This window comes from Ornithorhynchus anatinus, chromosome 16 (assembly GCF_004115215.2).
Source record: "Ornithorhynchus anatinus isolate Pmale09 chromosome 16, mOrnAna1.pri.v4, whole genome shotgun sequence".
NCBI lineage: Eukaryota > Metazoa > Chordata > Mammalia > Monotremata > Ornithorhynchidae > Ornithorhynchus > Ornithorhynchus anatinus.
In genome coordinates, this window is record NC_041743.1 from 163,904 (window position 1) to 188,391 (window position 24,488).

Genomic DNA, 24,488 nt, shown 5'->3' on the forward strand with positions numbered 1-24,488 from the left:
CTGTATTGTATTCTCCTAAACTCTTAGTACATTGGTCTGCTCTCGATAAGTTCATTCATTCAATAGTATTTATTGAGTGCTTACTATGTGCAGAGCACTGTACTAAGCGCTTGGAATATACAATTCGGCAACAGATAGAGACAATCCCTGCCCAGTAATACCACTGACTGAATATTCTGGGGCATAGTCAAGTGCAATCCACACCAAATAACCGAAATAACCCCACGAGCGTTTAAATCTGCAGAAAAATGATACCTCTGAGAGTGGGTGGATACTGAGGGTGTGTGTGTAGTGTGTTCAGAATGCTGAGAACTCATACTAACCTCAACTAATGGTTAAACCAAGAAAATTGATCTGACAAAGCCTCCAATTAAAAGCAAAGGAAATATAATCTCGGGGGGGGGAACTGAAAACACTACGGCATACCACAGAGGGCTCTGTTTTCTCCAGCTGTATGGGGTCTGACCGACTGGTACGGTGAAACAAACATCCAAATACTGGCTTTCGGGTCACCCGCAAATACAAATGAAGAGTTACAAAAAAACTCTGCCGTTCTGGAACCCGGCGGGGGTCGGGCCACTCGGCAGTTTAGCCGCCCAGCGGTGGCCTCGGTGAACTTAACACCATCGGTCCCACTCAGCTCCTCATCCCATTTCCGGGCTGTCGTTTCCAGGGAACGCATGGCGAAAAAAGCTACTCTGGAGAGAAGCTGGGTCCACGCCAGATTCCCCTCCCGAGCCCGGAAGGGCACCTTTCCTAAATCTTCCCTCTCCGCTATTCGATCCCACATCTCCACCTGTCTGCAGGACACCTCCACTCGGATGGCGGCTCAAACGCAACATGTCTACAGATGAATTTCTCCTCTTCCCTCCAAATCCCTCTCTGTCCTCCTAATTTCTTTATCTCTGCAGACAACCCCCCCCCCCCCAGCCCCTTGTCCAGAAGACTTCATCCTGTGTCCTCACCGTCTTCTAGCTCTTACGTTCGGTCAGCTGCTTGAATCCGGCTGGTTCTTGCTAATAATAATAATAGTGGTAGGTGTTGAGTGCTCACCACGCAGCAAACACCGCAGTACAAGCTAATCGGATCAGACGCCGTCCCTATCCATCCCACAGAGCGCTCACGGTCAAGAGGAGATGAAAAACAGGTACCGAGTCCTCTCTTTAAAGATGAGAACACTGAGGCCCAGAGAAGCTAAGTGACTTGCCCGAGGTCACACAGCAGGCAGGTGGCAGAGCCGGGATTAGACCCCAGGTTTCCTGACCCCAGATCCGCCCCTTATCTCCGCGAACAGCGGCCATCACGCACCTCGGTCTGACTACGACATCGGCGGCCTCCCGGCCTCCCGGCTCTCCCCGCCTCAGCCTACGCACCAAGCTGTGGGCCCGGATCACCTTCTCGAAACGTCCCCGGGCACGAATCCCTCTTCTCCTCGACAGCCTGCCACGGCTCTCCACTTCCCGCCACATCCAACTCTAGACTGTGAGCTCGCTATGGGCCGGGATTAACACTCTTTATTGCCGTATTGTACTTTCCCAAGCGCTCAGTAGAGTGCTCTGCACATAGTAAGCACTCAATAAATACAATCGAATGAATGAATGAATCCAAGGGGTTCCTTGGATCCCCCTACCTCACAGACCCGCCCTCTTCAGCATCTCCTCCCTCACTCCTGCTCTCGGCTCCTCCCAGGCCCACCCCGTGACTCTCCGTGCTCCGACCCCTGGCTTGGGCCTTCGACCTGACCAGAACTCCCAGCATCTTCCCCGGCCAGCCGACGGCCCCTGGTACAACCGCCTATGCCTGCTGCGCAACCCAACAAGCCACACATCAGCAGTAGCCCGCCGACTGCTGTCCCCCAGCCCTCCCGGTCCAAAACGAGCCCCCAAAGTGGAGGGCTCCCGGGAAGCGATAGGATGTCGGGACCCACCCCGGCCTGGCTAAATGCGGCTCTGGCGCAGCCCGAATCCAGGCGGTGCCGATCTCTGGTCCGTGGGGCGCAGGGTGGGGTCCGGGTTTGCGGGAACCGGCAGGGTAACCCGGGGCCAGGCCGTTTGGGGACGCTGCGGCCAAACAGGGCCTCCCAGGGTGCAGACAAGTATTGGGTGGGGATAAGGAAGGACCCCAAAGGCCTATTCCAGTCTGTGGCTCTCTGACCAGGAGCCCCAGGCAGGCTGGGAGGCAAGAGAGGAATTCCCTCTCCTTAGTTCCCCTCCAGGGAACCAGAGGACCACCTGGGTGAAAGAGGTAAGGTGAGGGCTCCACCATATGATGTCTTTAAAATCAACCAATGGCATTAAAAATATCTGTGAGGCGGAAGGCACTGATGGAAGTCTTTCAACAGCCAGAAAAATGCAACTTACCAAATATGTTGGTGGAATGCCCCTTCCTAGCGATGGGTTTGAGTTCATTATGTCCCCATCCGAACTGCCTGTAGTTGTCCCAGGCGTGTTTCATCATCTGAAGCGGGGGAAAGTGACGAGAAATCAGTATGGATCGTTCACCCCACAAGCCCCAGGGTAATCTGTCCACCTCCGATGGACCTGGCCACTTCCTGTCTCCCCCAGAGAGATCAGTTATTCCGCCGCCGCTCTTATCCGCTCAACTCCAACAACGGTGTTAGGGGAACGGCTTTATGCAAACTGTTTCACTCCATCACTGGAGGAGAGAAGAATGAATTCAGGGCAGAGATGAATGAATTCAGGGCAGAGCCATTTTGGGGGAGGAGGCTGGACATCGAGAACTGTCATGAAACAAGTCGGTCTAGGCGGGCGACTTCCTCCTTCCCCCGTAACACCTGGATCCCGGAGAGAAGGCCGGCCCCAGGGATTCATTCAGAATGGAGAGGGGGCCCGACTCAGGGATTGCCACCTACTCATCCTCTCAATTGATCGATCGATCCCCTCTAGACTGTGAGCTCGAGGTGGGCAGGGATTGTCTCTCTTTACTGCTGTATTGTACTTTCCCAAGCGTTTAGTGCAGTGCTCTAAATGCGGTGCTCTACATGGTAAACGCTCGATAAATACGACCGAATGAAATACGATTGAGTGAATGATCAGTCGATCGATCATATTGGAGTGCTACTGTGTACTGAGCGTTGTTTTAAGTGCTCGGTAGAGGATGATACGATAGAATCCCCATGGCCGCTCTGAACCCACTCCCATTTCTGTGCACCTCTGGGGCTCTCTGCGTGAGACTAGAGCACCCACAGCTGCCTCAGGGCCTGAAGGCCTGGAGCCTAGAGGAGGCTGGAGCCCTTGGGAACTCCGAAGCTGTGGCTGAAATCTGGCCCTACTAAGCAAAATATCTGCCTTTGCCAACAGTCGCTAGGTGCTACAGAGATATCTGAGGGGATCCGGAGAGCTAAAAAGGCTAGGAAATCTTCAGGAGACAACTCCCCCAAAGAAAAGCCACAGCACTTTTGTAGACCAACAGGTGCACTCACAGGGTTTGTCAGATTGGGAGAGCCCCAAGCAGAGGGCTGCTTCCAACGGGACCACTCCCCTGCCCCCCAGACACTGTGGTGTGATCCCCCAGCCCTTCCTGGCCCAGACCTACATCCTGAGGATGGCCCCGGCTGCCCACCTGGCCCACCCTGGCACGTTGGCCTCGGAGCTGCCATAGGCCGGCAAGCACACGGGCCCAAGGGTGCCCCCAGAACGTTATACAGCGGCCCGGGCAGGGCTCTTCTCAATTCTGAGGGACCATTCTTGGGATTTTTGAACTTGGGGAAAAACTGGGTTGAAATTTCAAAAACTTCGGGCTGCTTGTAGCTTTGATTTTTGAATCCCACAGAACAATGGCTGCACGCTTCCTCGGTCAAGTTATTCCTTGTCCACATCTGCCAACGGCCAGGCAAACAGTAACCCGGCTTCCCTGGGCTTGCACAGCAAAGTCAGAAGAAGCTTGCTCCAGCCAAGGTTCAGGCTTCGTGGCACACCAGCCTCGATTCCGAGTCACTCACCCACTCGGGGGCCCCGGGCTCCTTGGCACGGCCAGGCCCTCGGACTCAGGACCCTGAGCCCTGAACCGGGCAGGAACACGGAGGTATTAGGACTTTCCGACATAACAACATTCCTCCTTCCCTCAGCTATCCGGCACTTACGTCCATATCCATAATTTATTCATTTATATTAAAGTCTGTTTCCCTGTCTACACTGCAAGCTCCTGGTGGGCAGGGAACGTGACTGCCAAGTCGGTTACAATGTATTCTCCCAAGTATGCAGTACAGTGTTCTGCACTTAGTAAGCACTCAATGAATACGATTGAACGATTGGTTCAACCAGAACATTGGAAAATGACCTATAACCTTCCAGAAATCCCATTCCCCAACACAAGGTAATTCTGCTGGTGACAGGGAGAAACTGATCATACCTCCGGACAAAATTAGGATGGATTTATAAATCGACAGTGTCATTACTTGGGGTTTCTTTTTTCGATATCGGCCCTAACAGCAGCAAGTGTTTCTCTCGGGTTTTCTCTTTGCCGGATCTTCCCTAAATCGGTTCACGTCTTTAGGTTCCCCACACAGTCATATTCCATTTTCTTTGAGAAACTGACCTTCTAGATGTGTCTGTAGGAATTGTTTCCTTGAAGAAATACCTGGGGAGACTTTTACTCCATTATTTTATGGCTGGAATCTGCCACTGTCAAATCCAAGCTCAAGGGCATTCCATCTTCTCCCTATGTCACCCTTGTTGGATGTGTCTCCTTTAAGCACTTGATATTCACCCCACTTTCAGCCCCACAGCACTTACGGCCACTCAGGACATCTCTCTCTCTCCTTCTCGGCTGCAAACTCCTTGTGGGCAGGGAATGTCTACCAATTCTGTTGTATTGTCCTCTCCCAAGCATTTAGTACACTGCTCTGCCCACAGTAAGCACTCAATAAATACCACTGACCGATTCATCCGACATACGATTGAGATTGATTTCCCAAAAAGCACAATCCAAGAATCAATTCCCTCCCGGGACATGTTTAACGGCCAGAGCTTGCAACTTTTCACCAAGTGTTGCCCATTGGTTTCTGCATCTCTCTGCTTTTTCTTAGCTAACTCGATTCTTTCCCACTAAATGCTCAGAAAAATATCATTACTGGTCCTTAAGGGCTAAGTCAGAGTTTTGAAAAAATAATTCTCTCTTTCCTCTCACCACCTGAATTTAAAGCTCAGAAAGGTACATGTTCATAGGATTTTCTGTAATGCCTGATGGAGAAAGAGATAAGAATAACCTTGTGGGGAGAAAGATCTTTGATGCTTTCATCTTTCGACAACTGAGCGAGCATAGGAGAACTAAGACCGGATGCTCTGGAAAAATGGTCTGCTCTGTGGAAGGATTTCAGTGGGAAGTTACCAAGTTCTGGACACTTTTTTGCCCGTAATCCTATTCATTCAATCGTATTTACCAAGTGCTTACTGTCTGCAAAGCACTGTACTAAAAGCTTGAGAGAGTACAATATAAAACTACACTGACATTCCCTCAGACGAGGGTGGGAGCAGGGGGGAGATACTATAGGGCATTTAGAAACATCTGCAAAGACTCTGGTGCATCTTCTTTCATGAAAAATGTACCTCCCGATTTCCCCCAAGTTATTTCCATTTCCACCTGTTCGCCCTTTCACACGACGACAGCAGTGGACTGGAAATGGAGGACGGCTGGGCCCGATGGGTGGCCACCCGGAGAGTGACCGATTTCTGTTTGCAGAGGCTGGGACCGGCAGATCGAACAATTACCCTCCCCCCATCCAAAGCCTTATTGAAGGCACATCTCAGCCGAGAGGCCTTCCCTGACTAAGAGCCCCTTTCCTCTTCTCCCACTCCCTCCTGCGTTGTCCTGACTTGCTCCCTTTTTTCATCCCCCTTACCAGCCCAACAGCACTTATGTACGTATCTGTCATTTACTTATATTAATGTCTGTCTCCTCCCCACAAGACTTTAGGCTCATTGTGGGCAGGGAATATCTCTGTTTATTGTTGTACTCTTCCAAGCACTTAGTATAGTGCTCTGCACACCCTAAGCACTCAGTAAATATAACTGAATGAATAAATGAACGAATGAATCGGAAGACCAAGAGGAAGAATCGAAAACCGCAATAGCCACGGATGGACAAGTGGACCGGCAGGGTCTGCAGCACTCTTCCCGGCAGCTCTGGACGGATCAGTTATTCCTCTCAAAACTCTGAGGCCCCTTTCCTTGGGGGGACAAATATGCCCAGTCACCTTCAAGCAATATTAGATCCCTCATGGGCCAGTGCCCCTAGATCCCTCCTCATTATACAGACTTTCTCACTCCCACTCTGAACCTGTGCTCTTCGAGGCCAAGCAGAGTCCAGAGCGGGAACATGGGCTTGGGGCCAGCATGCCTCGTTGGCTTGTACAAAGGGGATCCAATAAGCCCAGACCGCTTGTGCTTGTGGGGAGCGCAGTTTCAGGCTGGCTCCAAATCCCAGGTTCCAGAGACCCCAGGGCCTGGCGCTCGGCCTCGGTTCCATCACCACGCTTCAGCTGACAAAAGGAACGTGCTCTCGTTTGCTCCCCTTGGCCAACAGCACCTGAGACTTTGACACCAGTAGCTGGCCCCCACCCAGTCCGGTCACCTCCTGTAGGTATCTCCTTTGCCCCCGGGATGAAGAGGAGACCAGCAGGCTCAATGCCCCCAACTGAGGGGCTCTGGGAGGCATCATGATACTCTTCTACATCCCAGCCCGCGCACTCCTCTCCCCTGGTGCTAACCTTTCTCGCCATGCCTCGATCTCGCCTGTCTCGCCGCTGACCCCTAGCCCACGTCCTACCTCTGGCCTGGAACTCCCTCCCTCCTCAAATCCGCTAGACGATCACTCTTCCTCCCTTCAGAGCCCTACTGAAAGCAATCCTTCTCCAAGAGGCCTTCCCAGACTAAGCCCCCTTTCCTCACCTCCTCCTCCCTCTGCGTCACCTACACTCACTCCCTTTGCTCTCCTCCCCCTGTAACCTACAGCATTTATGTATATATGTATAGATCTATAATTCTATTTATTTATATTGATGTCTGTTTACTTGTTTTGATGTCTGTCTCCCCTGGTCTAGACTGTAAGCCCGCTGTGGGCAGGGATTCTCTCTCTTTACTGTGGTATTGTACTTTCCAAGTGCTTAGTACAGTGCTCTGCACACATTAAGTGCTCAATAGATACGACTGACTGACTGAATGAATGAATGAATGAATGATGATCCCTGCAAATGGAGGAGAGCTCAGGCACAGGGTATAAATCGTCTCCGACTACGACGGATAAAATAGCGCGTCCCATTCATTTCCCTGAGCATCCCCCCCCCGAGCCGCAGCCCAAAACAACCCGCAGTCATCACCTCTTTGATTTTGTCCCTCTTCTCCCGAGTGTCGGCGTCGGTTGGATCTCCCCCATCGATTCCCACCAGCTTGGGGACAGGGACAGCGGGGAGGGGCTGGTTCTCTTTCTTCTTCATTTCTTGGGCTAACTTGTTTTTTTCCGTCTGAATCTCAGCTCGGATTTCCTCTCGAGTCTTTTTCAGTTTTTCTTTTGCCTCCTCTAGAGCTCGCTCATGATCAGCTCGGATCTTATTTCTCAGTCGTTCCTCTTCCTCCCTGCGGAGAACATGAAAGAAAGATCAGAGCCCGCCTCCTTAAGGAAAATGACAAGACGATCAACCGGCCCCTCTTCGGTCCCAACCTGGAGCCCGGACGAAGTCACCGCTCCGTCCTCTGGCACCTGGCTCCCCGGCAGGGAAGGGCGAAAGAGCGGGGTGGCGGTCAAACAATCAATCAAGGGTATTTATTGAGCAGTCACTGTGGGCAGAGCTCTGTACTAAGTGCTTGGGAGAGTACGGTACAACAGTACAGCGTTCGGCACGGAAGCACACTTACTGACGACCCACTGAGGCCAGGTGACAGCAGTGGGCATGACAGCGTTCCAGGAAGACGGGAGACACACCCAAACCACTCAGAAGTGAACAGGAAAATGCAAGCGTGAGCGCACCACCCCCCCAGCCCCCAACATACACACACTCCTCCAACCCGAGACCTCAGGCACACCATTCAGCTGTCAGGGCCAATAAAGATAAAACAGCACCAACGCTCACACCCAGTTACGTGAAGGGGGAAAAATAATCCAGTTCAAGCTTTTCTGTTTCTTCTAAAGGTCTCACCTTCTAGAGCTCTGCCTGAGTGGGAAATCTGGAACCAACTCGTGACAGTCCTGTGCTAGGTCTGACGCAGTCCATGCCAATCTCCAACTATGCCAGAACTGACCCAATCTGTGCCAGTGTCCAACCTGTGCCAGGTCTGACCCAGTCCATGCCAGTGTTCAATCAGTGCCAGGCCTGACCCAACCCATGCCAACCTTCAACTGAGTCAGGCCTGACCCGGTCAACGTCAGTCTCCATGTTGTGCCAGCTCGGATCCTGTCTATGTCAGTCTCCAACCTATGCCAGGTCTTCATACTAGGTCCAAGGCAGATCTACCCAATCCACTCCAAATCCTCACCATATCTGGCCTGCTACGAGTCTAGATTGTAAACTCCTTACGGGCAGGGAGTGTGTCCACCAACTCCGTTATACTACACTCTCCCAAGGGTTTAGTACAGTGCTCTGCCCACAGTGAGTGCTCAATTAACACGACCGATTGGCCTCCCGCAAAGTGGACCGCAAGTGACCCGGACCTCGGCCTCAGTCAGTCAATTATATTTATTGAGTGCTTACTGTGTGCAGAGCACTGTATTAAGCACTTGGGAGAGTACAATATAACAATATAACAGACACATTCCCCGTCCACAACGACCTTAAAGTCTAGAGGGGGGTCTGAGTCACCTCCCTAGTGCCATTTCAATGACAACAGTATTCACTGAGCACCTGGCTTGTACTTCTTGCTCCTGTCTGACTGCCCCGGGATCGGTGGGATGTGAAGTCCCAGAAGTCAGCGGACAGTCACCCACGGTGGAAATGCCGCCCACACGCCAAAGTGCTCCACTCCCCACCGAATGCAGACCGACCGTGGCCTGGGAGCAGCCCGGCCCTGCGTTAGACCTGTTGGGGGCCGGTCTCCCCTCAAATCAATCCACTCTCACGGACCGTAAGACGGCCTTGTCCGGCACAGCCATCTCTTCCCCGGCTCTCAGAGCGGGGACGGTTGCTCTACCCTGCCCAAGATCGATGCCGGTTGGCATCCCCAGAGGCTCGACCTCAAACATGTGTGTTTCCTTACTCTCCAGGAAAGGCCTTCTTGAGTTTCATTGTTTCACCGGACACCCCACTTAGGGTCCCTATTGATTTCGGCAGGCTCTTCCCGGCTCAGTTAGCCTAGATTAGACTGGCTCCCCTTTCTTCCCTCCCACTGCCAACAGGGAGAGGAAGAAACTGAATTCCTGCAGCGGGAGAGGAGGAGGAGGAGCCGGAGCGGGGAGTCAGTCAGCCAGCCACCTGGCCTGGCATTGTTCCCACCCTGGCGGTCTGGTCCAGGCCTGGAAGAGGAGGCTGAGAAGGAATACCCGCCCCATCCTCCCACCACCGGCTGGGAAAGGAGAACCACCTCTCCACCCCTCCCACCCGCCCTACACCCCTTCCCCCCATCCACATTTGCAAGGAGACTAGCAGGGGAGCGCGGTAGGGGTGGGAAGACAGCTACCTTAGTGCTGCCCACTGGCCTACCAGGAGCCGGATTCCAGAACCCACAGAGAGAAGGCAGTCTGCCCTAGAGAGGCCCCTGACTGTTGGAACTATGTGAGCTCAACAGCACTTGTCTTTCTCACTGTTACTGGGTCATTTGGAGCTTTTTCATTGTTCAGGGAGCCTTTTTCCATTGGTATCATTTGCCTCCCCATTCCACCCCCGCCCCGCCCGGCCTCCCCCACACTAGTTTTAGATTACAGGCTCCAGGAAAGTGAGGACTGTGCCTGTTAATAACCCCAGATCCGGTAAAATGCTTGGCACAATACGGTGTACTTTAATGAACACCTTCCCGATCAGGTCAACCCATTAGTCACCCTGAAGACTCACCGAAAGATAACTGATTTACTATCCTCTCTATTCATTTATTTGTTCATTTTTGGCTTTTTTTTGTCATCAGCCGGATCTAAGGTATCCCTTTGGCTCCCATTGTCTGGGGCTGTCAAGGTCAGGGACCGCATATTCTCCTTTCACCGTCTGCCCCCAAGCACGCGGGTCAGATCTCGTGGATGGTGACTACTCTGCAGTGTTTGGTTCCTTTTCCGGAAGTCAAATCATTGCCGAGTCTCACGGTCTTTTTTAAACACTCTCGCTGGACTTGATTTTCCTCTAAGGGGTCTCGCGTTCTCCTCCATAAACGTAAGGCGATTGCATCGTGCACATAAATCTCTCTGTGCTGAGGCGTCAACAGATGGGAAAAGACCCTAAGCCGAATCAATTCAGCCTCAGCTTTGATGCCCACTGCGCTCTCTGGGGCCGGTGAAATTCTCTCCCTCTCCCCCTTCCCCCAACCCCCTTAACCCTCTTCCTTGGAAGGAACCCACGTATGCACGGGCCCGGCAACCAGAAGCCACACATGGGATTCTGACATGACTGAACACGCCATCATCAGCGCGATTACCCCATGGGGAGCTGAGGGACTCTGAGGAATGCTCTCGCCTCATAATAATTGTGGTATTTAAGCCCTTACTATATGCCAGGCACTGTATTAACCACTAGAGTGGATACAAGCAAATCGGGTTGGACACAGCCCCATCCCATGTGGAGATCGGTCTCAATCCCCATTTTACAGATGAGGTAACGGAGACCCTGAGAAGTGAGTGGCTTGCCCAAGGTCACAAAGCAGATGAGCGACGCAGCCGGAATTAGAACCCATGACCTTCTGCCTCCCAGGCCCGTGTTCTATCCACTACGCCATCTCTCTGGGCTGCTGGATCCGACAACTGGCCATTCCCACCACCACAGGGAAGCTGGCTGTCTGGAAAAATCTCACCCCACACAGAAGGCAAGTTTCCCATTGTTGAAGAGATGACATGTGAGGATCTTTCTCACTCCAGGCTTCCCATCGAAAGACAACTCAGAGCTTGCTAGGAGGTAATCTCATTTGGAGCGCGCAGCCGGTTAAAACCAATTATCTAGTATCCCGGTGTAATAGCACTACACAATTTTTAAATGGAAATACAATTAGGGAACAGAAAGGGACGAAGCTAAGTTAATGGGCAACTTGACTATTTCTCTGATTCCAACAAAGCCCACCCGTTTCCTCCTAAGCAGGAACACGGGTCCCACTCTCATTTTTCACCTCTGTCTTGATCGGGTCTAAACTGGTGTCAGCTCCAACTCGAGTTCTCCCACGGCTGACAGAATGAATCTTGGAAGCACACTGACAAGCACTACGCTATCAGTCATCGGCCCACCCCAGGGAGAGCAAAAAGAAGACGGAATTTACTATTGCTCTTGGAGAAGAACAGAGGGCTTGCCCTCCCGGCTAAGTAATTCCGTAAGCACGAGGAGTGCACTTTTGGGAAATGCGTTAATGGGTTCAACCACAAGGGATCACCTGGAAATCACCATTCCCTCCCTGTGGCTTCAAAAATTTACCCTCCCCACAGAGCTGTGGCCAGTTGAGGTCCAGTTTGCTCGAGACCGTCAGTTCGTTGCGGGCAGGGAATGTGTCCGGCTCTGTCATTTCATTCAATTGTATTTACTGAGCTCTTACTGTGTGCAAAGCCACTTGCCTGCTGTGTGGCCTTGGGTAAGTCACTTCACTTCTCTGGGCCTCAGTTACCTCAACTGTAAAATAGGGATTGAGACTGAGAGCCTCACATGGGACAGGGACTGTGTCCAACTCAATCTGCACTTAGTACTGTCCTTGACACATAGTAAACGTTTATCAAATACCATAATTAGTATTATTATTATTGCTCCGCACACAGTAAGCACTCAGACTGATTGATTGACTGAATGGTCACTTGCAAACTGGTCAGGGGCTGAGCCCTCTGGCCCCACCCTGTCTAAATCTCCTGGGGTGACAATGACAACAATAGGAGGACTAATAAGAGTAGTTATCAAGCACTTACTGGGTGAGGAGCGCTGGGAAAGGCAACCCAGATTAGCAGTGGACAGATTCCCTGGCTCTTTTCCAGTTCTTCATCTCTTCTCCAGGAAAAGAACCCTGCTTGCCTCCCTAAGACACCACACTCTGGGTCTATTATTTGTGTGTCATCTTGTGCCACCTGGAATTCCTTTTCTTTAGGGTATTTGTTAAGTTCTTACCATGTGCCAAGCCCTGGACTAAGCACTGGGGTAGATAAAAGCTAAACTCACTATTGGCTTCGAAGCTCTCCATCCCCTTGCCCCCTCCTACCTCACCTCTCTTCTCTCCTTCTACAGCCCAGCCCACGCACTCTGCTCCTCTGCCGCTAACCTCCTCACTGTGCCCCGTTCTCACCTCTCCTGCCCTCAACCCCTGGCTCACGTCCTACCACTGGGGAAGCAGCGTGGCTCGGTGGAAAAGAGCCTGGGCTTCGGAGTCAGAGGTCATGGGTTCGACTCCCGGCTCTGCCACTTGTCAGCTGTGTGACTGTGGGCGAGTCACTTCACTTCTCTGTGCCTCAGTTATCTCATCTGTAAAATGGGGATTAACTGTGAGCCTCACGTGGGACAACCTGATTACCCTGTATCTACCCCAGCGCTTAGAACAGTGCTCTGCACATAGTAAGAGCTCAACAAATACCACCATTATTATTATTATTATTATTATTATTATTATTATTATTAAATGCCCTCCCTCCTCACATCCGCCAAACTAGCACACTTCTCCCCTTCAAAGCCCTACTGAAAGCTCACCTCCCTCCAGGAAGCCTTCTCAGACTAAGCCTCCCTTTGCCTCTGCTCCTCCTCCTCTCCCCATCGCCCCTACTCCCTCCCTCTGCTCTACCCTCTTCCCTGCCCCACAGCACTTGTGTATATATGTAAATATTTATTATTCTATTTTATTAATCATGTGCATATATCTATAATTCTATTTACTTATATTGATGCTATTGATACCTGTCTTTGGTTTTGTTGACTGCCTCCTCCCTTCTAGACTGTGAGGTCGTTGTTGGGTAGGGATTGTCTCTGTTGCCAAATTGTACTTTCCAAGCACTTAGTACAGTGCTCTGCACACAGTAAGTGCTCAATAAATACGACTGAATGAATGAATGAGGTTGAACACAGTGCATCAGACTCTAAGATCCTTGAGGGTGGGGACCAGATCTTTAATTTTTGTTGTCTGTTCAAGGACCTACTGCCCAGAGTAGGGAAGTAGAGTCAAGTCAGCACTGGAGTGGAGAGACAGGAGGCAGGGAGGCCAGCGAGGAGGCTGACGCAGTAGTCACGGCTGGAGAGGATACGTGCTTGCATCTGCGAAGGAGCAGTTTGGATGGAGAGGAAAGGGTGGGTTTTAGTGATGTTGTGAAGAAAGAACTGACAGGATGTGGTGACAGACTGAATATGTGGGTTGCATGAGAGAGATGAGTCGAGGAAAATCCCAAGGTTACGGAGGGGGAGGATAGTGGTGTTGGCTACTGTGATGGGGAAGGCATGGGGAGAGGAGGGTTTGGGTGGGAAGATGACTAGCTCTGTTTTGGGCATGTTAAGTTGGAGGTGTCTGCGGGATAACCAGGTAGAGATATCCTGAAGGCAGGAGGAGAGGTGAGAGTGCAGAGAAGGAGAAAGATCACGGCTGGTGAGGGAGATTTGGGAATCATCTGCATAGAGATGGTAGTTGAAGCCATGGGAGTGAATGAGTTCTCCAAGGGAATGGATGGAAACAGAATAGAAGAGGACCCAGAACCGAGCCTTGGGAGGCTCCCACGGTCAAAGGGTGAGAGGCAGAGGAGGAGACGGGGTAAGAGACTAAGAAGCAGTAGCTAGAGAGAAGGGAGGAGATCCAGGAGAGGACGGAGGTTGTATAACGCTTCCGGAGAAGGGGGTGGTCCACGGTGTCAAAAGCAGATGAGAGGTCGAGGGGGATTACGATGGAATAGAGGTTGCTGGATTTAGCCAGAAGGAAGTCTCTGGTCATCTTAGAGAGGGATGTTTCAGTGGAACGAGGAGAGAGGAAGCTAGATAGCAGGGGGTCAGTGAGTATAGACACATTTTATGGTGGAAAAGAGGCAGGAAATAATAATGTTGGTATTTGTTAAGCGCTTACTATGTGCCGAGCACTGTTCTAAGCGCTGGGGTAGACATAGGGGAATCAGGTTGTCCCACGTGGGGCTCACAGACTTAGCCCCCCTTTTACAGATGAGGGAACTGAGGCACAGAGAAGTTAAGTGACTTGCCCACAGTCACACAGCCGACAAGTGGCAGAGCTGGGATTCGAACTCATGAGCCCTGACTCCAAAGCCCGTGCTCTTTCCACTGAGCCACGCTGCTTCTCCAGGAAATCAATGAGCCTGGGGAATGCCTTGGGGAGCAGAAATCAGAACAGCAGGGGGGTTAATGGACAGGTGGAGAAAAGCTGGCAGCGGGAAGACCTGCAGTTTCTCGGTCCTTTCTCACTTCCCCTGGGCCATTTACCCTGCTGAGCTGTGCGGAGCTGCACTGGTCTCTGGGGCTCTGGGCCTCAGAGCAGAGGGGCCTCGGGTTGGAGGAAACTGCCGTGGGCGGACTGGGAGGCAGAATCCAGGATCGAGCATCTGGGTGTCTCTTGCACACCGTGTAGGTGTAAACCCAGCTGGGCACCCTTTCTGTCCCCCTGCCAGGTGGGGGAGCGTTGCTCAGACGCCCCCCTACCCGGGGGTTGTGGGGAGGAGGGGAAAGGTGTGTCCCATCACCAATGGAACCGCCCCGCCCTAGCTGAGTTGAGTTTTCTTAATCCTCCAGCCAAATGGTTTTTGATGGCAGCAAGAGCATCCTTTCTTGGTGGGAGGGCGGCGGGGGGGGACACGTTTCACTACACCACAGGGCCTGTGAGAGGTAGTGGGAGTCCGCTCAACTACAGATCCACGTGTGCCATCTTCTGTCCCGGGAATCGGCCCTCTTTGCCCCGGCATCTCCTAGAGAGGCTTCTCTAGGAGAAGCAGCGTGGCACAGTGGAAAGAGCACGGGCTTTGGAGTCAGGGCTCATGAGTTCGAATCCCAGCTCTGTCACTTGTCAGCTGTGTGACTGTGGGCAAGTCACTTAACTTCTCTGTGCCTCAGTTCCCTCATCTGTAAAATGGGGATTAAGACTGTGAGCCCCACGTGGGACAACCTGATTCCCCTGTGTTTACCCCAGCGCTTAGAACAGTGCTCTGCACATAGTAAGCGCTTAACAAATACCAACATTATTATTATTCTCTGCCTAACTCACTCTTCCCGGTGGTGCCAATGGAAAGCATGAGCCCCAGGTCCAGGCCCCAGATCGAGGACGCCCCCCCCCCCCCCCCCCCCCCCCCCCCCGGGCCGATGAAAGCGGGGAGATTTGGGCACGGGGCAGGTTTCCTTAGGAGGAAGCGGCAGAGCCTCAACAGAATCATCTGAAATCTTCACTCCCCAAGTCAACTGAGATTTTTAGCAAAGTGCAGAGGCAGCAGGCCGCTGCTGCTGCTGCGATACAGAAAGAGCCTCCGGCTTTTAGAATGTTTAAATTTGGGGCCAGTGAGGATTAGCTTGTCCCTGAGGAAGGGTCAAAGCCGCCCCTGTCTGGGCCTCTCTGGGCCAGGCAGCCTCCAGTTCAGCGTCTTTCAAAGAAGCGCCTTGCTTGGGGCCTCTAGGGCAGCGGGCCCAGGCCCAGACCTGGCCCGACCAATCTCTTCCTCACCTCCTGGTAAACCAGAGGTCATGAACACATCTGCCCCAACAACAGATCAGAGAAGGAGCGTGGCCTACTGGATGGAGTACGGGCCAGGAAGTCAGAAGGACCTGGGTCTATTCCCGGCTCCACCATGTGTCTGCTGTGTGACCTTGGGCGAGTCGAATAACTTCTCTGTGCCTGTTACCTCATCTCTATAATGGGGATCAAGACTGCCGCTACAACCAAATTCATTTGTATCTACCCCCAAAGTTTAGGACAGTGCCTGGCAACGTTTAGTAAGTGCTTAACAAATGCCGCTATTAAAAAAAAAAAAAACACAACAGGTTCATGGCTCAGTGCTTCTGCCCAACTTTTGGGAGAATATCACTTAGTATAATGCTCTGTACACAGTAAATGCTCAATAACTACGATTGAATGAATCGCTCATTTGGCCCAATAAAATGGGAAATGAAGAAAAAGGGGGATTGGGTTTTAAGCCAAAAGCACCCTCAAAATGGGTCCCACAGAGGTTTAGTTGGCAACACACCTCACAGTCCGGTGCCCAGTGTCTGAGCCCGGGAAGATGCGTGAACTGCCATCGAGTCACTCAATCATTCATTCATTCAATACTATTTACTGAGTGCTTACTATGTGCAGAGCACTGTACTAAGCGCTTGGAATGTACAATTTGGCAACAGATAGAGACCATCCCTGCCCACTGACGGGCTTACAGTCTAATCGGGGGGGAAAGACGGACAAAAAACAAGACAACTTAATCAGGATAAATAGAATCAAGGGGATGTACACCTCTTTAACAAAATATATAGGGTAATAAAAATAATCAACGGTACCACTGAGGGCTTACTGTGTGCAGAGCACTGTACTAAGTGCATTACAAGAGAGTACAATACAACAGAGTTGGCGGAGACGGTTCCCTGTAATAATAATAATAATAATGTTGGCATTTGTTAAGCACTTACTATGTGCAGACCACTGTTCTAAGTGCTGGGGGAGATACAGGGTAATCAGGTTGTCCCACGTGAGGCTCACAGTTAATCCCCATTGTACAGATGAGGTAACTGACGCACAGAGAAGTGAAGTGACTCGCCCGCAGTCACACAGCTGACAAGTGGCAGAGCCGGGAGTCGAACCCATGACCTCCGACTCCGAAGCCCAGGCTCTTTCCACTGAGCCACGCTGCTTCCGTAAGGAGTACAAGGAGCTTACAGTCTAGAGGGAGAGATGGAAGTTCAGCGTAATTACAGATGGGTGTGTACGTCAGTGCTGTGGGGCTGCACTGGAGTGGAGTGACTATCAGAGTCCTTAAGGGAGACAGACCCAAATGGCTAGGGGATGCCGAAAGGAGGGCTCAGACAAGGAAGCTAGGTGCATTCAACACAGACAGAGACCTAAAACAAGGCTTTGGCTTGTGAACAACGGGGGAACGACAGCAGGGAAGGGAACTGAAGCTTGGCACTGAGGGGGTAGTGATCTCCAGCCCTCCTCCCTTCCCCCACCACGGCTTCACTCAGGGTCTGAGTGAAATGATCCTCGTTCGGGCCAGCAGGACGGGTGGGGGCTGGGAGGCGGGCGGGGGAGGAGAACCCTTGGCCTTTACTCAATTTCGGTTCAACAAGGCAATGCGATAAGCACGTGATAAGCGGGGCCGCGAGAGAGGAGCAGGAGCAACATCTGGGCCGGGCCAAGGCGGGCCTGTTGAGCAGAACTTTTTCTTTGGAATACAGACAGGGTTTAAAAAAAAAATTGAACTTGAGACTCCCGAGCAGGCTTGGGGTTCGTCTTGCAATGCAGGGCTCTCTCACCATCAGAACAATGTCCCGCTGACCATGGGAATGAACAAACTTTCGTGTCCAGAAAGGCTCATGGCCATTCATATTTCACAATAGTGATCTGGGCACATATTCTGCGCTGTGTGCTAATATGTGGACACAAGATCATCAGAGAGGACACAGTCCCGGTCCCAGAGGAGGCCTACTCCCTATCATCCCATATCATCCCTATCATGCATTAGAGAAGCAGCGTGGCTCAGGGGAAAGAGCCCGGGCTTGGGAGTCAGAGGTCCTGGGTTCTAATCCTGGCCCTGCCACTTGTCAGCTGGGTGACTGAGGGCAAGTCACTTCACTTCTCTGGGCCTCAGTGACCTCATCTGTAAAACGGGGATGAAGACCGTGAGCCTCACGTGGGACAACCCGATCACCCTGTATCTCCCCCAGCGCTTGGAACAGTGCTGTGCACATAGTAAGCGCTTAACAAATACCAACATTATTATTATTATCCCCATTTTTACAATCAGGGAAGCTGAGTCCCGGGGTGGGTCAATGACTTGTCCAAGGTCACAGAGAAGGCCAGGAGTAGAGTTCGGCTGAGAACAGAAGCCGGCTCTCCAGATCCCCAGGCCCGTGCTCTTTCCACGAGACCACACCGCCTCCCGGCCACTTCCCCCACCCCCCTGCCCACCCCCTGCAGGAGTGGAGGTGGGCAGAAGCCCATTCTCCCAGCATCTAGAACCACGGTGGGTCCCTCTCATTCATTCATTCCTATGTATCGAGTGCTTACTGTGTGCAGAGCACTCTAGTAAGCGCTTGGGAGAGTACAATGCAACAGTAAACAAACACATTCCCTGCTGGGCCATCGGTGGTCTAGGTTCCTGGACACCGGAATTGGCTAAGCCATCTCATGGGCCTGACTGGCTCGGCAGGAGTCCAAAAAACAGTAGGCTGAGTGAGCTGGGAAGGTCACGAGGTGGCTACCCTGCCCTATGGCCTGGGGTTACCTTGGCCATCGAAGGGAGAAATTTTTGCCTGGCCCGTTCCACCAGGCACTGCACCACCTCCCCCCACAGCACGAGTCTGGGGTAGGGGGGGAGATGAGAGTCATGAGGGGCGCCGTGCAGGCCGCCGGACTCCATCGCTCGGCGTGGGATCTCGGGCCGACTGGACTGGGACTCGACCCAGCCACTCCACGGCCGGCCCGAACCCCACCGCCCAAAACGGACAAGCCAATTCCCACAGTAAGTACCCCGGCCACTGGCCCTGGTCACTGCTGCCAGCAAAAGTCAGCGAGGCCCCTGGGCTCCTCCAACTGGGGGCAAGAAGGACAATGGAAAAATGAGGGAAAGTAGGGGAAGAGGGAGGAAGGGAAAGACTTCTGAAAACTGGACTTCCACAACAGCATCAACTCCTTTTTCACCTAGACCCCATATTCCAGGGGTAAGAAGTGAGCGGGGTCTAGGTACAGGGTCCACATTCATTTCTTCAAGTGGAGAAAGCAGGCAGCAGCACCGGTAAAATGCCATTACGGCCACAAGCGAAGAAGCCCGACCTACTTCTTAAAAACGGAAAACAAAAGGTCAAGGTGCCATCTCCATAAAGGGGCGGCACGACAGACGCTATGCATTCGCTTAACATTTCATCCAGCTTCAACTGCTGATAGGCTATTCATTTTTTAAAGCATTCAATCATTTCGGCCCAGATAAAAATATATGATCCAGACTTGACGCTCAGTAGAAAAGGGAAAAGGCAGTAGAAAAGACAAAGTCCCCAGGCCCTGGCCGGCAGCACGGTGGATCTCGCCCCAGGGGCGGGTACCCCAAGCCCAGTCAGGCATGTGCCCAGCCTGGCCGATTAGCAGGGTCCGGAGGGGCAGAGCTGGACTTGCCCTCTTCAAAACCCTACTTAAAACTCACCCCCTCCAAGAGGCCTTCCCAGACTGAGCTCCCCTTCTCCCTCTACTCCCTCTACCGCCCCCCCTTCACCTCTCCGCAGCTAAACCCTCTTTTCCCCCATCTCCCTCTACTCCTCCCCCTCTCCCTTCCCATCCCCTCAGCACTGTACTCGGTCTGCTCGACTGTATATATCTTCATTACCCTATTATCGCCTCGATTCTATTTAGTTGCCATTGTTTTTACGAGATGTTCTTCCCCCTGACTCTATTTATTGCCATCGTTCTCGTCCGTCCGTCTCCCCCGATTAGACCGTAAGCCCGTCAAAGGGCAGGGACTGTCTCTATCTGTTGCCGACCTGTTCATTCCAAGCGCTTAGTACAGTGCTGTGCACATAGTAAGCGCTCAATAAATACTATTGAATGAATGAATGAATCCCCACGGGGCCTAGTGGGGAACAGCCAGGTCGGGGCGGGATGGGAACACCACCCACGCGGGCAGGAACGACCTCCCCGCGCTTCTGGGGGCCGCGGGGAGGGCATCCCAGATGATCCGAGCGTGGGATTCAGGACCCCCCAGGCCCGGGACCACAGCGGACACCGAGGTGCTTCCGACTGGGGAGGCGGGGGCTGCTCCAACCCAAGGGCCCCGAGGGCCCGACGGCGAAGGCAGGAGAGGGGAATGGACCAGCTGGTCCCAGACGAGAGGCCGATGAGTCCCAGAGAAATAGAGAAATGCAGCGGCGGCCGAAGGGACGGCACGGCCGGAAAGGCGGTGATGCGGGGTGGGAGGGGTGGAAATCAAGGAAGGCCTCACGGAGGAGGTGGCCTTTTCACTTTGGCCAGAGAAAGAGTTTCCTCAAGCAATTTTAAGAACCATCCAGCAATCACTGCTCAAAAAGCAAGACTCCGTTGTTTGCGAACCGGGCGGAGACCATACCTTCCCTTCTCACCGAACCACAGGTGGCCATACGTAGCTGTTTATGAACCGATAACTACATATCACTTGCCCGACCCCAAAATTTGATTTTAGAATAGGAGAACATTTTACAGGAAGAAGGCAGGTGACCTAAGGCCACATCTTTTTGCTCACCAAACATCTCCAGGAGAAGCCAAGCGAATGCAGAAACAAACAAAACAACATACCAACTTCTGAAACGAGGTTTGAGGTCGGAAACCTCCGTCAAGTCCTTCAGCAGTATCACCGGGGCGAGGCCTCATGGGGCGAGCACGGGGCCGGGAGTCCTGACAGCTGGGACCATCCCTGCCGGACTCGCGGCCTGCTGCGGGACCTTGGGTGAGCTGCATAGAGAAGCAGCGTGGCTCAGTGGAAAGAGCACGGGATTGGGAGTCAGAGGTCATGGGTTCGACTCCCGGCTCTGCCACTTGTCAGCTGTGTGACTGTGGGCAAGTCACTTCACTTCTCTGGGCCTCAGTTACCTCATCTGTAAAATGGGGATTAACTGGGAGCCTCACGTGGGACAACCTGATTACCCTGTATCTCCCCCAGAGCTTAGAACAGTGCTCTGCACATAGTAAGCGCTTAACAAATACCAACAAATACCAACATTATTATTTCACTGGGCCTCAGGTCTCTCCTCTGTAAAACGGGGCTTCAAAACCCTTTCTCCCCCTCTCCTATACAGTGAGCTCTATTGACGACGCCCCATTTGATCGTCTGGCATCTAGTCCAGCGCTTGGCACAGTGCTTGGCGCTTGCTATGTAGTTCATTAGCGCTTTACAAATACCTTCATGACTGTAACTACTACTGTGTGCCGAGCATTGTCGGGAGAGCCAGGAAGAGGAAATGAGATAAGAGCCCAGGCCCTGCAGCGAACGCCTCCTCTGCCTACCTGGCTTTAACCCCGGCCTTCGAAGCACCAAAGAGAGGATTCCCAGGTACAGCCTTCTCCGCCCAGCCCCATCCTGGACCCCTTTCGGCCTAGCCCCCGCCCCCTTCCCCATCCCATCCCCCCGGGGGGCCTCACCCAGGGTGCTTCCCGGGCCCGGGGTCTCTCTCCTGCCGGAGCAGACCCCGAGCGTAGTAGAGAAGTGCATCCTCCCCGCCCCGGGGCTTCGCTCCTGTCTCTGCAGGGGGCAGGTTCCAACCACTGCCCTCCCGTGTCAGCGCTCACAAGGGCACAAGACGCCGCCCCTGGATGAGACCAACCGACGCAGCGGCTCCTGGCTGACCCTCTGGGCAGTGACTTGGCCACCTCGCTTCGGTTGGGACGGCAGACCGTGGTGACGGCCCCTGAGAGTACGGGGTTCAAATCTTGGTTCTGGCAGGAGGCCTCTGGGGTCGAGCAGGAAGAATCCCGGCCCTTACGCGAGGCAAGCAAAAACCGCCCGGAGGGGCCGACGACCGGACGTTTCATTCAGGAGTAGGAGGATTCAGAGGAAAAAAGTACGTTTTAAATGTGCCAAACTTTCCAGCCACCCCCTTCCAAAATACACTTTGTGCCTTCCAGAAACCACCGGCTCAGGGACTGGCCTCAACCTGGGGAGGTGTCACTGACCCTCCGACCTGGACTGCACGGGCCAGACCTGGTCTCCGAGGAGGGAGTCCCTGCCACGGATCCAGCCTCCGGGCCCCACCCATTCCAACCGGGACAAACCTCCCTTTTAGACTGTGAGTCCGTTGTTGGGCAGGGATTGTCTCTACCTGTCGCCGAATTGTACGTTCCAAGTGCTCAGTACAGTGCTCTGCACACAGTAAGTGCTCAATAAATACGATTGAATGAATGAACGAAGCCATCCCCGGCTTCCGTATGCCAGAGGGCTGGCCCTAGATGGAGCCCCCAAGGGAACCCCAGCAGCCCCCCACGGTCCAGGCGGGGAAACGGAGAAAAAGGGACAGCTCAGAGCTGCCAGAACTTCAGGGTAACACCATCGGGCCGGCAGGTTCCCGGGGGGCAGTTAGACTGTAAGCTCGTTGAGGGCAGGAAATGTATCTGCCAACTCTACCGTCGTACTGTCAGCGGTCAGAACGGTGCTCTGCATATAGTAAGGGCTCTCATGATGAAAAGGGAGCCCACAACTTCTAGGCAAAACCACCCTCTGTGGTGGTACCCCACGGGGAGAACCGGGGGTGGGGTGCGAGGGCCCCGGAGCCACTGGGAGGGGAACCCTGAGGTCCCTGGCTGGGGAACTGCCTGGGGAGGGCAAACGTCCTCATGAGGGTTGGCCTGAGGCTCCATGTCCCAGCCGAGGCCTGCAGAGGGGCAGTGATGGCAGAAGGGGAAGCGGCAGCTGCAGGGCCTCGTTGAGAGGGGCAGACGGCCTTCTTGCCGCCCGAGGGTCATCCCTGGGCCTCTTGGGAAACGCCGCAACCTTCTCTGTGTACATCTCGCGGGGCCAAATGGCTTGGGGCAGGAGCAGCAGCAACAGCCTTAGGAGCAGCAGCCAAAGCAGCGGCAGCCCCAGCAGCTGCCCCAGAAGCCGTAATCCCAGCAACAGCAGCACAGCCCCAGTCTCATTTTCCTGTAGAGAATCTCACAGTCTGGGCGGTGCTAGCAATCAGTCAGGAGCACGTATCGAGTGCCGACTGTAGGCAGAACACTCGACTGAGTGCTCGGGAGTCACCAGAAGATGATGCGATGGTGAAGATTATTATCGGGGTGTCCGTTAAGTGCTCACTTTGCATCAAGCACAGCTGTGAGCCCCGAGGTAGATACAAGCTAATCAGATCAGACACAGTCCCTGTCCCACATGGGACTCAGGGTCTAAGTCCGAGGGAGAAGAGGTTTTGAACCCCCATTTTGCAGATGAGGAAACTGAGGCACAGAGAAGCAAAGTGACCTGCCCAAGGTCACAGGGCAGGCAACTGGCAGGGCCGGGATTAGAGCCCGGGGCCTAAGACTCCGGGGCCCGTGCTCCTTCCCTGGGGCCAAGCCGCCTGCAAGTGACCCGTGACTTGCTAGTCTTGAACGAACCAAGGGTGCTGCTGATGGGAACGACGATGCGAGAGTAAAGGGGGGCGGTTAACAAGACTACGAAGAAGAACGCAGGCCTCGCCTTGTTTCTTCTGCCCCTTCCGAGTGAAAATTAAAAGAAGTACAAACCATAAGGCAATACCAAGACTCTACGAAACATGCACAGTTTTATAGCTGAGTTAAGTCAATCTTCTAAGCATGTTTGTTGGTTGCGTGAAGTTTTACTCAGTATTCATGAAACGGATGACTATTCCCTGTGCTGGCTGTTCTAGGTGAATATTCCTATTTCCACCGGTGGGTGGGCAGGGAGGTGGGCACCCTAAGGCACAGCCTGTGGTTGTGGCGTGCTGCCAAGACACACGGAGGGAAACCCTCCCCTCCCTCCCCGTCCCGGAGGATCTCCCCGGGAGGGTTGGCAGGGCCGGGGGCCCGGCAAAGGAGCTCCGCGTGGCATCCCCCCGGGGCTGCCCATGCTCACCTGAGCAAGGGGGGGCCGGCCCACGTGTGGAGGGGTGTCCTCGTGGCACCTCTTCGGCTGCTACACCTCCCCTCCCTTCTCAGGGGCCGCGCGGAGCGAGGGAGCGGGAGATGCCGGGGAGTGGGTGGGGAGGAGGGGGCCGAGCCCAGCCCCCCCGGGAGGGATGGCTGCTGGGCCGGGGGGAGGTGGGGAGCCTCAGCAGGCAGGGCAGGACGGCGCAGAGCCGGGGGCCGGGGGGAGCCAAGCACCGGGACCAGGTCCGGGGACAAGGAGGGGAGCCCTCCCGAGCCCGAGGCCCGGGCGCGGGACGCTCCCCGGCCGCAACTTCTTAAGTGGAGCTGGGCTGCGGGGGCGTGGAAAGCTCTGCTCCGGAGGGCCAGCTAGCTGTGCGATGGGACCCCGGCTCGTCTTGCCACAAGCGTCTGTCACGCTTCTGTGCGGGTGTGGGCGGGTGTGCAGGGGGTGCGTGCGCGCACAGCCGTTCTCTCGCAGCCCACGGCTCCTTCCTGCAGCAAATCCAGCCCTTTGGGTGGAACCACGTGGCTCCGGATGTTCCCTAGGGGCCTCCTCGGGTGAGCGGGGCTGCACCCTGGACTCAATGGGCCTCTGAGGGGACCGAGAGAGCTGACGCCCCTCCCCGAGTGTCTACTTTACTCCCGGAGGGGAGCCTTACTTTCTGG

The 24,488-nt window shown here is 53.7% G+C and overlaps 1 protein-coding gene across 2 annotated transcripts in view; it reads right to left on the reverse strand.

Annotated features, from left to right (window-relative positions):
• MAN1A2 (mannosidase alpha class 1A member 2) overlaps window positions 1-24,488 on the reverse strand; it is a 68,901-nt gene that overhangs the window by 39,108 nt on the left and 5,305 nt on the right. For both annotated transcript variants that reach the window (XM_029081448.2, XM_029081450.2), the window contains exons 2-3: window positions 7,337-7,592; window positions 2,361-2,457 (exon numbers count right to left, since the gene is read on the reverse strand). In XM_029081448.2, coding sequence (XP_028937281.1) covers window positions 2,361-2,457; window positions 7,337-7,592 — 353 coding nt within the window. The remainder of the gene's footprint in view (window positions 1-2,360; window positions 2,458-7,336; window positions 7,593-24,488) is intronic.